Consider the following 12439-nt stretch of genomic DNA (forward strand, 5'->3'; position numbering starts at 1 on the left):
ACAATCGCATGAGGACAGGATTGTGTGATCCCTCTGTAATCAGTCTGTCAACACTCATATGTGAACATTGCAGCAGAGGGTTATTGAACACTGATTGAATATGACAGCCCCAATTTTCTTTCTTCATAGGTGCCGAGGCCCACTGTTGCCCTGACAGTGAGTGGTCAACTTAGCAGTAGTCAGGGATTGAACCTGGCACCCTCTGACATCACATTAGGCAGCGAACTTCCCTACTGTAAATTTGCTTTGGGGTGCAGATGAGACAAAAATGGACTACAGGACATGCTCTTCAGACAGTGTATGAAATATCCTTTATACAGTGCCTTACCCACCATACAGGTGTGTAGTACTCTTGCCACCCTGTCAGGAGGTTGTGGCTTTATGTTTCAATCCAGACAAGTTGACCACACAATTAGGGCCGACATTCCAATACAGTACTGAGGGAGTGCTGCATTGTCGGGGATGCCATCCTTCAGGTGAGAGGTCAAACCAAGACCTCACCTACCCTCTTTAAGTGGATGTAAAAAAATCCCATAGCACTATTTCAAAGAAGAGCAGGGGAGCTCTCCCTGGTGCACGTATCCCTCACCTAAAATGTGATTTTGCTGTTTGTGGGGGCTTGCTGTGTGAAAATTGGCTGTCACATTTTCTACATTATGATGACACTTCAACAGTATTTAACAGCATTTTCTGGACATCTCAAGGTTATGAAAGGCGCTATAGAAATGCAAGATTTTTCTTCCTCTTAAAGATAATAGCTTAAGTGCGTGACCAGAGAATGTGGCGGCGTGTTTGCCCAGAGCTCCAAAACTCTTGTTAAAATGTTCTTAGCTCCTGACTGAAACTGTATATCTCTGTTAAACATGCAGCGTAAGACATCTCACCCACTCAAAGGCAGCTGGAGATGGATGTGCTTTAACACTGGAAAACAATACAATAGAACTCCCCACTATTTAAAGGATTCTGCTCTGGGTCAGGTCAGTTTGCACTCAAGTGACTTCTGTATCACAGCTTTCAGAGATGAAATTTTATTGCATTGTAAAAGTTCAGTGAATTGCTGCCGGCCAAGGTCACAAGCAGTTAAACCCACAATTTGCAGTTTCATGCCAATTTCTTCTGCGCTCTGGGTTACAACAAAGTAGCAAAGGCACTGATTCAAGTTTAGCTGACTTCGATTTCATCACACACAAGCACAGGACTGAGACACACAGATCAGGAGGTCCCAGGTTCAGTCGGACGCTGACGTAACTGTCTTAGCTTAGCTTGGGAGTAAAGGGTGTGAGAAACTAGAATTCCAACCCCTGATCAGTCATGAACTAGTATGTGTGGGTTTCTGGTGGGAGCTGGACTTAGTTGTGGTGTTTTCCCCCTCCATGCCTGACACACGCCATCAGGCCAAGAAAACTCTCTGCTTTTCTCTGAATACAGTAAAGTCCCACCTTTCACAACTTCCCTGTTCGTGTTTTCACTTATCCGCGCTTTGTACTTTGCACAAGCGACGGGTGATATGGTGTACAATGTTCGCTTACCCGTGTTTGAAATGTCTGAATATTTGGGTTGATTCTTTGACAGGTACACCCTTTGATCACAGCTCGAGTTTGCAATTGGTTAATTTAGTATGAGAGGGCAGGAACAGACTGGATATTAGGTGACTTGTCCTTTTTCAAGAGAGTGGTGAGGCTCTGGAATATAATACAGGCTGGTGTGGTAGGTGCTGACTCTCCAAATACTTTCTGAGGGAACTGGAATAGTTCTTTGCGAGAACAGTAATCACATAAAACAGAATGTAAATGTCTTTACCTTTGTAATCTTTGGTTCATGTGACCACCTTGGCTGGCTTCACTGACCTGAGGGAGGGGATCAGAGAGGAATTTTCCAGGATACATTTTGCCCCTTGTTGGCCCTGGGTTTTTCTCTTTCTCGCTGACCGCAATTTTTAAACGGGTTGCAAATAAAACTGCCAGTACTGGAAATCGGAAACAAAAAGCAACAACGTGGAGTATACACAGGAGGTCTAACGGCTTCAGTGAAGAGAAATACAGCTTGTTGTAGACCACTGTAACTGCCCAAGCCAATGCTGTCCTTGCATGGCTGGAACCAATACAATTGGGAGTCCCATTCAGAAGCATGCTCCTCCTTCGCGATTTCACCGTTTGCGAGGCGATGGTGGAGTGGTATTGTCGCTGGACAGGTAATCCAGAGACCCAGGGTAATGCACTGGGGACCCGGGTTCAATTCCCGCCATGGCAGATGGTGGAATTTGAATTCAATTAAAAGTCTAATGATGACCATGAAACCATTGTCGATTGTTGTAAAAACTCATCTGGTTCACTAATGCCCCTTTAGGGAAGGAAATTTGTCATCCTTACCTGGTCTGGCCTACATGTGACTCCAGACCCAAAGCAATGTGATTGACTCTTACATGCCCTCTGAAATGGCCTAGCAAGGCACTCAGTGTATCAAACCGCTACAAAGTCACAAGAAAGGAATGAAACTGGACGGACCACCCGTCATCGACCTAGGCACCAGAACCGACAACGGTAGTCTCAACCCTGTCAGCCCTGCAAAGTCCTCCTTACTAACAGCTGGGGGCTCGTGCCAAAATTGAGAGAACTGTCTCAGACTAGTCAAGCAACAGCCTGACATAGTCATTCTCACGGAATCATGCCTTACAGATAACGTCCAAGACACCACCATCACCATCCCTGGGTATGTCCTGTCCCACCAGCAGGACAGGCCCAGCAGAGGTGACGGCACAATGGTATACAGTCAGAAGGGAGTTGCCCTGGGAGTCCTCAACATCAACTCCGGACCCCATGAAGTCTCATGGCATCAGGTCAAACATGGGCAATGAAACCTCTTGCTGATTACCACGTACCTCCCTCCCTCAGCTGATGAATCAGTACTCCTCCATGTTGAACATCACTTGGAGGAAGCACTGAGGGTGGCAAGGGCACAGAATGTACTCTGGGCGGGGGATTTCAATGTGCATCAGCAAGAATGGCTCAGTAGCATCACTACTGACTGAGCTGGCCACGTCCTAAATGACATAGCTGCTAGACTGGGTCTGTGGCAGGTGGTGAGGGAACCAACAAGAGGGAAAAACATACTTGACCTCACCCTCACCAACCTGCCTGCCACAGATGCATCTGTCCATGACAGTATCGGTAGGAGTGACCACCGCAGAGTCGTTGTGGAGACGATGTCCCGCCTTCACATTGAGGATACCCTCCATCGTGTTGTGTGGCACTACCACCATGCTAAATGGGATAGATTTCAAACAGATCTAGCAACTCAAGACTGGGCATCCATGAGGTGCTGTGGGCCATCAGCAGCAGCAGAATTGTACTTGAACACAATCTGTGACCGCATGGCCTGGCATATTCCCCACTCTACCATTACATCAAGCCAGGGCATCAACCCTGGTTCAATGAAGAGTGCAGGAGTACATGCCAGGAGCAGCACCAGGCATACCTAAAAATGAGGTGTCAGCCTGATGAAGCTATAACACAGAACCACTTGCATGAGTAGCAAGTGGTAGACAAGGCTAAGTGACAACCAACGGATCAGATCTAAGATCTGCAGTCCTGCCACAACCAGTCGTGATTGGTGGAGGACAATTAAACAACTCACTAGAAGAGGAGGTTCCACAAATATCCCCATCCTCAATGATGGGGAGCTCAGCACATCAGAGCAAAAGATAAGGCTGAAGCATTTGCTACAATCTTCAGCCGGAAGTGCTGAATGGATAATACATCTCCTCCGGCGGTCCTCAGCATCACAGATGCCAGTCTTTAGCCAATTCGATTCACTCCGCATGATATGAAGAATCGGCTGAAGGCACTGGATACTGCAAAGACTGTGGACCTTGACAATATTCCAGCAATAGTATTGAAGACTTGTGCTCCAGAACTTGCCGCACCCCTACCCAAGCTGTCCCAGTACAGCTACAACACTGGCATCTACCCAGCTATGTGCAAAATTGCCCAGGTATGTCCTGTACACAAAAAGCAGGACAAATCCAACCTGGCCAATTACCACCCCATCAGTCTACTCCATCATCAGTAAAGTAATGGAAGAGGTCATCAACAGTGTTATCAAGCGGCACTTGCTTAGCAATAACCTGTTCACTGACGCCCAGTTTGGGCTCCACCAGGGCCACTCAGCTCCTGACCTCATTACAGCCTTGGTTCAAACATGGACAAAAGAGCTGAACTCCGGAGGTGAGAGTGACTGCCCTTCACATCAAGGCAGCATTTGAAAGTGTGTGGCATCAAGAAGCCCTAGCAAAACTGGAGTCAATGGGAATCAGGGGGGCAACTCTCCACTGATTGGAGTCATATACAGCACAAAGGAACATGGTTGTGGTTGTTGGAGGTCAGTCATCTCAGCTCCAGGACATCACTGCAGGAGTTTCTCAGGGTAGTGTCCTCAGCCTAACCATCTTCAGCTGCTTCATCAATGACCTTCCTTCCATCATAAGGTCAGAAGGGGGATGTTCGCTGATGATTGCGCAATGTTCAGCACCATTCGCGACTCCTCAGATACGGAAGCAGTCTATGTCCAAATGCAGCAAGACCTGGACAATATCCAGGCTTGGGCTGACAAGTGGCAAGTAACATTCACGCCTCAAAGTGTCAGGCAATGACCATCTCCAACAAGAGAAAATCCAACCATCACCCCTTGATGTTCAATGGCATTACCATCACAGAATCCCCCGCTATCAACATCCTGGGGGTTACGGTTGACGTAACCTGAACTGGACTAGCCATGTAAATACTGTGGCAACAAGAGCAGGTCAGAGGCTAGGAATCGTGCGACAAGTAACCCACCTCCTGAATCCCCAAAGCCTGTCCACCAACTACAAGGCACAAGTTAAGAGTGTGTTGGAATACTCCCCACTTGCCTGGATGAGTGCAACTCCCATAACACTCAAGAAGCTCGACACCGTCCACGACAAAGCAGCCCACTTGATTGGCACCACATCCACAAACATTCACTCCCTCCACCACCGACGCAGAGTAGCAGCAGTGTGTACCATCTACAAGATGCACTGAAGGAATTCGCCAAGGCTCCTTCAACAGCATCTTCCAAACCCACAACTGCTACCATCTAGAAGGGCACAGGCAGCAGATAGATGGGAACACCACCACCTGGAAGTTCCCTCCAAGTCACTCACCATCCTGACTTGGAAATACATCACTGTTCCTTCACTGCCGCTGGGTCAAAATCCTGGAACTCCCTCCCTAACAGCTCTGTGGGTGTACCAGCACCACATGGACAGCAGTGGTTCAAGGCAGCAGCTCACCACCACCTTCTTAAGGGCAACTAGAGATGGGCCAGTGAAGCCCACAACCCATGAATGAATAAACTCCCGAGGTGAGAGTGACTACCCTTGACATCAAGGCCACATTTGGCCGAGCGTGCCACCAATGAGCCCCGAGCAAAACTGGAGTCAATGGGAATCAGGGGGAAAACTCTCCACTGGTTGGAGTCATACCGAGCACAAAGGAAGATGCTTGTGGTTGTTGGAGGTCAGGAGCTCAGCTCCAGCACATCATAGCAGGAGTTCAGCGAAGCCCACGTCCCAGGAATGAATAAACTCCCGAGAGACTTTACTGTGGTGCTCTGGGATCTCTAACATCTACTCCACAGCTGGAAAAGAAAGCCTCGGTTTAAACCCTCATCTGAAAGACAACAGCTCTGACAATGCAGCACTCCCTCAGTAATGCTCTGCCTAAATTACAAGATCAGGTCCAGGAGTGGGACTTGAACCCATAACCTTTGGGCTCAGAGGTGAGGGGGGCTAACCCAGTGTGTTTGAGGGGGGGGGGGGTCAACACCTTAAAATCTGTAGCATTCAGATCAGGTTTCTGTTGTAAACAATTGTTTAGCCTTTCAAATTCTGTAAACAATGCATTGCTTAATCACACACTCACAGTTGTTTCCAAAATGATTTTGGCTCCTGTCTTCCACATTGTCTTCTGGATTAGCCTGTCCTGTGAATTACCGGAAAACGTTGTTTTGAAGGCTCGGTTAAGAGTGCAGAATAGCACAAAGACTAAAGAGTAGGAAAGAACACAAGGTAATTCGAGAAATAGGAGCTGAAGTGACAAGAAGATTGAGTTTTGAAAGGGCTGTGGATTGTGAAAGAAAGGGAAGTGTGTGGATAAGTTCCAACAGGGCAAAGGATGCAAGAGGAAGCATAAGTGGGAAGGGGTATTTGCAGCTTAGGAGGAATGAGAGAGAATGAGAATTCAGCAGGATCAAAAAAAAAACAGATGAAGAGGTTGTAAGGCTAGAGGGGAGAGAAGGGCTGGTTGACAGGCAGTAAGTTTTGACTTGAGTCATTTGACTATATATAAATTAAACAGCTACGTTCCAAGTTAATAGTGACCAAAGATTTCGGCCTCTGTAACCTCCTCCAGTCCTACAACCTTCCGAGGCCTCTGCCCATCTTCTAATTCTGGCCTCTTGTCAACACCGATTTCCTTCACCCACTATCAATGGCCTTGCCTTCAGCAGCCTTGTCCCTAAGCTCTGCGATTGCACCCTTAAACCTCTCTCTCTCTTTCTCTCCTTCTCTAAGAAATTCTTTAAAATCGACCTCTTTGGGCTTAGGACATCTTATTATGTTAAAGGTGCGATATAAATACAAGTTGTGTCCAGGGAAGATACACTCATTTCTAACTATAAATTTCAATCGATAGCTGGCACTCTTTCAAATGCACTTCACAATATTCCCGTTTCCTCCCTTTTCACTATCATCTTTGTAGAACTAGGACTGATAAATTACTTTTCAACCTGACATTCACACTGGTGAGTGAACTGGATAATATCCTTGATTTATCAAATAAAGTGCTGCTGTCGCTGAGTATATTTGCTATGTTAGTACAAATGTACTACAGAAAAGATCAGCCTTCAACTTGTACCAAGCACTGCTTTGAATTCATCACAGGAGTAACAGTGCTGTAACTCTGAGTACTACATCCCAGCGTTATACAGCTGAAAGTGCTCCCTACAGTCAAAACTAGTAATTGGAAGGACAGGTAGTTACACATGATTTAAAACAACAGGATAAAGTTTCATGTGAGCAAGGAGCAGGAGTAGGCCAATCGGCCCTTTGAGCCTGCTTCACCAATTTATAAGATCATGGCTGATCTGAATGTGACCTGAAATCTGCATCCCACCTACCCCCGATAACCTCTCACACGCTTGCTTACCAAAAGTCTATCCACTTCTGCCTTAAAAATATTCAAAGTCTCTGCTCCCACCACCTTTTCAGGAAGAGAGTTCCAAAGATTCACGACTCTCAGAAAAAATTTCACTTCATCTTCGCGCTAAATGGGCGGCCCCTTATTTTTAAACAGTGACCCCGGTTCTAGATTCTCCCAAAAGACAAAACATCCTCTCCACATCCACCCTGTCAAGATGCCTCAGGGTCTTAAAGGTTTTGGTCAAGTCACCTCTTATTCTCCTAAACTCCAATGGATACAAACCTAACCTGTCCAACCTTTCCTCATAAGATAACCCACCCATTCCTGGTTTTAGCTTCAGTGAACCTTCTCTGAACTGCTCCCAACGCATTTACATCCTACTTAAATAAGGTGACCAATACTGTACACAGTACTCCAAATGTGTTCTCATTAGTGTCCTGTATAACTGAAGCATAACCTCCCTACTTTTGTATTCAATTCCCCTCACAATAAATGATAACATTCTATTAGTTTTCCTAATTACCTGCTGCACCTGCATACCAACCTCTTGCGATTCATGCACTAGGACACCCAGATCCCTCTGCATCTCCAAGCTCTGCAATCTCTCACCATTTAGATAATATGCTTCTCTTTTATTCTTCCTGCCAAAATGGACAATTTCATATTTTCCTACATTATACTCCATTTGCCAGATCTTTGCCCACTCACTTAACCTATCTATATCTTTATGTAGCCTCACGTCCTCTTCACAACTTACTTTCCTATCTTTGTGTCATCAGCAAATTTGGCAACCATCCCATCATCCAAGTTATTTATATAAATTGTAAACAGTTGAGGTTCCAGCACTGATCCCTATGGCACAGCACTTGTTACATCTTGCCAATCTGAAAAAGACCCATTTACGCCTACTCTCTACTTCCTGTTCGCCAGCCAATCTTCTATCCATGTCAATATGTTACCCCCCATAACATGAGCTTTTATTTTCCGCAATAGCCTTTGATGTAGCACTTTATCAAATGCCTTCTGGAAATCTATGTACAGTACATCCACCGGTTCCCCTTTATCCACAGCATGTTACTTCCTCAAAGAACTCCAATAAGTCGGCTAAACATGATTTCCCTTTCACAAAACAATGTTGACTCTGCCCGATTACCTTGAACTTATCCAAGTGCCCTGCTATAGCTTCTTTAATAGCTTAACATCTGTCATAGAGAAAATGTTAGAAGCTAACTGGCCTGTAGTTTCCTGCTTTCTGTCTCCCTCCCTTTTTGAATAATGGAGTTATATTTGCTATCTTGGACCTTCCCCAAATCTAGGGAGTTTCAGAAAATTAAAACCAATGCATCGACTATCTCATTAGCCACTTCTTTTAAGATCCTAGGATGAGGTCCATCAGGACCCGGGCACTTGTCAGCCCACAGCTCCAACAATTTACTCAGCGCCACTTCTCTGGTGATTGTAATTTTCCTGAGTTCCTCCCTCCCTTCCATTTCCTAATTTATGGCTGCTTCTGGGATGTTACTTGCATCCTGTATAGTGAAGACTGATGCAAAATACATGTTTCACAGACCTAACATTACTCTTTCCTGAAATCCAAGTGAAATGCTATATATCATGCTCTTCAAATGTAATGCATGTCTGGGAAGTGAGGGGAATACAGGCAAGGATATCTGTCGGCCGTGTTTATCCACTGCAGGCTGGCGTCGGCGAGGTGATATCATTTGACTCCGGTCTCGGTGAACCCTCTCCACTAAACCATGATGCCGTGTTCCCCGTGCAGAATCCAAAGTGGGATGAAATGACATCTGCAGTGGCAAGAGAGAGAGAGAAAAAAAAAGTTTTAAAATGCTGTCTCCGATCTGATCAATGGGTCACCACCAATAGCCTCCATGCCATACTCTGAAGGGCCAGTTTTCACTGTGTCTCCTGCAGGGAGCACAATATGGACAGCAGCATACTGTCAGCATGGCGATAGCATATTGCTCTACATGTGGTTACGACAGACAACATGTTGTCTCATCTTTACACTGGTGTAGTGACTCAAGCATTATAGCCACTCAGCCGTGTACAGAATCAACAACCTGCATTTACATATTGTGGTGTATATGCCAAAGTTTCTCACAGGAGCATAATCAGAAATGATATGACATCTGTCTTAATATCCCCACATGCGGATTGGTGAGAAAAAGCATCTTCGAAGAGGTAGGCGTTAAGGAGCATTCTAAAGGAAGAGAGAGAGGTAGCGAGGAAGAGAGGTTTAGCGAGGGAATTCCTGAGCTTAGGGCCCATGTAGCTGAAGGTATGGCCATCATTAGCAGAGGGATTAAAATCAGAGATGCTCAAGGGGTCAGAATCAGAGAAGAGGGATCTTGGAAGGTTCGAGGCCTGAGAAAGGTTACAGAGCTAGGGAGGGGAAAGGGCATAGAATTTGAACACAGTGAAGAGTGGGTTTATGTTATATGACAGTCTACCAACCCCTCCGCAGTGTGCAAAGGAGAGTGACACATAGACACCTGCTGCAGTGTAAAACAGCCGCTAAGAGGAAAATGTTCAATTCACAGAGCAATAATCAATGACTTTCATCCATACTAGGGTAGGTGGCGTGGCCAATTCTGTGATGCCTTACTTATTCTATCACTCTCCCGAGTGTTTTGGATGGGAGGTGACGGGACAGAAACCTGAACGTCACAAAAGTTCCACACGCTGTATCACCCTACCACATCTGCATGCTGACAACATGAAGGGGCTTCATGCTAACTCCACTTGGCATGATTAATGCCTCGGATTCAGTGAGTTGACAGTGGGTGTGGGGTCGAACTAGGTCTGCACTGTAACTGGGCTTATAGGATCTGGAGTCATCAGCTGATGGAGTCCCTCGATTTGGCAGCCTAGGGTATCAACAGGATGAAGTGCCTTAACTGGTTTATGGGCCTTAGTATCAGAGAGACTGCAGCCTACGACAAAACAACCGCAACAGTCAGCGTGGAAAAACTTCACAGCGCCTTGGATCAATCCCAACACTGGATTGTTTCTGGCATTAACAATTGCCACATCAACAGGAATCTTCTGTTGTTTCAGTTCGGTTACTGAATGAATTCTCACCAATGTCACCAACTGGTACCAATTTATTATGGAAAAGTATACATGCTAATGTAGTGTGATGGGCTTCCTATGTAGTACTTTAAGCTGCTTCATATTGGATTACATGATGCCCACCAGCTTCTGACAAGCCAATAAGCTGACACTGGTCCTTGGAAACAAGCAGCACCAAAACAAAGCATTAATTCATCACCTCAATCCACTCACAGCCTACTGACAGACCTGGACAAACCTCACTCTCAGGTAACATTCACTCTCAGGTAACAATGCTCTCTTTGGACACACCTCAAGTTTGGAAAGACATGGCTATGAGTATAAGGGCTGGGTATTTTTGCCATTTTAGGTGAATGCAGTGTGAAAATGTCATGCACACACAAGGTTACACTTGACAGGACGGTGAAGCACTTTTTCATCCTGTTGATACCCCAGGCTGCCCAATCGAGGAACTCCATCAGCTGATGACTCCAGGTCCTATAAGCCCAGTTGCAGTGCAGACCTAGTTCAGCCCCACACCTGCTGTCAACTCCCTGAACCCGAGGGCATTAATCACTCCAAGCGGAGTCAGCAATGAAGCCCCTTCATGTTGCCAGCATGCAGATGTGCTAGGTGACACAGTGTGTGTGTGTGTGGAGCTTTTGTGACGTTCAGGTTTCTGTCTCGCCACCTCCCATCCAAGACTCTCAGAAGAGTGACACAAGCTTATAGCTCCTTTGCATTTATACATACCCAGTCTCCGTGGGAACCATTTCCCACATTAAAACCAGAAGAGCATACATAATACATCAGTGCCTGTGACATTTTGGCTACTCTCCATATGTAATGCTCTCCCATCACCGAGGCTAGACAAGCAGCAAATATAAAGTTGCCCCCAGTGACGACACTGTGTACACCAAACAGCAGAAGCAACTTTACACAGAGCATCCTCTTACACAGTGCCAGACCGGCAATCGTGTAGGGTGGCAAATGTAACCCCATTATTTAAAAAAGAGAGGGAGGGAGAAAACAGTGAATTACAGACCGGTTAGCCTAATGTGAGTAGCAGTGAAAATGCTGGAGTCTATTATAAAGGATGTGATAACAGGACACTTAGAAAATATCAAGGGATTAGACAAAGTCAACATGGGCTTATGAAAGGGAAATCATGTTTGACAGACCTACTGGAGTTTTTTTTTTGAGGACGTAACTCGTAGAATAGATAAGGGAGAACCAATGGATGTGATGCATTTGGATTTTCAGAAAGTTTTTGATTAACCAACCTCTTATGTGGGACTTTGTGTGCAAAATTAAAGCACATGGGGTTGGGGGTAATATGTTGGCTTGGATTGAGAACTGGTTAGCAAACAGGAAACAGAGGGTAGGGATAAATGAGTCTTTTTCGGAGTGTCAGGCAGTGACTCATGGGGTACCACAGGGGTCAATGCTTGGGCCCCAGCTATTCACAATATATATTAACGATTTGGATGAGGGAACAGAACATAATATTTCCAAGTTTGCTGATGACACAAAACTAGGTGGGAATGTGAGTGGTGAGGAGGATGTAAAGAAGTTTCAAGGCGATTTAGAGAAGTTCAGTGAGTGGGCAGATGCAGTATATCATGAAGTATAAGTGTGAAGTTATCCACTTTGGTAGGAAAAACAGAATGGCAGAGTATTATTTAAATGGTGATAGACTGGAAAATGTTAATAAAGGGACCTGGGTGTCCTTGTACACCAATCACTAAAAGCAAGCATGCAGGTGCAGCAAGCAGTTTAGAAGGCAAATGGTATGTTTGCCTTCATTGTAAGAGGATTTGAGTACATGAACAAGGATGTCTTACTACAGCTATACAGGAACTTGATGAGACCACACCTGGAGTATTGTGTGCAGTTTTGGTCCCTTACCTAAGAAAGGATATACTTGACATAGAGGGAGTGCAGCAAAGGTTCACTAGACTGATTCCTGGGATGGTAGGATTGTCGTACGAGGAGAGATTCGGCCGACTAGGCCTGTATCCACTGAAGTTTAGAAGAATGAGGGGATCTCATTGAAACATATAAAATTCTGACAGGGATGGACAGACTGGATGCAGGGATAATATTTCCCTGGAGTGGGGCTTGAGCCACAGAATGTACAATGTTAACAA

The 12439-nt window shown here is 45.6% G+C and overlaps 1 protein-coding gene across 1 annotated transcript in view; it reads right to left on the minus strand.

The window, feature by feature from the left end:
- Positions 1 to 12439, minus strand: part of crtc3 (CREB regulated transcription coactivator 3) — a 69380-nt gene that overhangs the window by 29072 nt on the left and 27869 nt on the right. Inside the window, exon 3 of the mRNA XM_078532349.1 lies at positions 8888 to 9022. Coding sequence (XP_078388475.1) covers positions 8888 to 9022 — 135 coding nt within the window. The remainder of the gene's footprint in view (positions 1 to 8887; positions 9023 to 12439) is intronic.

Source organism: Cetorhinus maximus, chromosome 30 (assembly GCF_964194155.1).
Source record: "Cetorhinus maximus chromosome 30, sCetMax3.hap1.1, whole genome shotgun sequence".
Taxonomy (NCBI): Eukaryota; Metazoa; Chordata; class Chondrichthyes; order Lamniformes; family Cetorhinidae; genus Cetorhinus; species Cetorhinus maximus.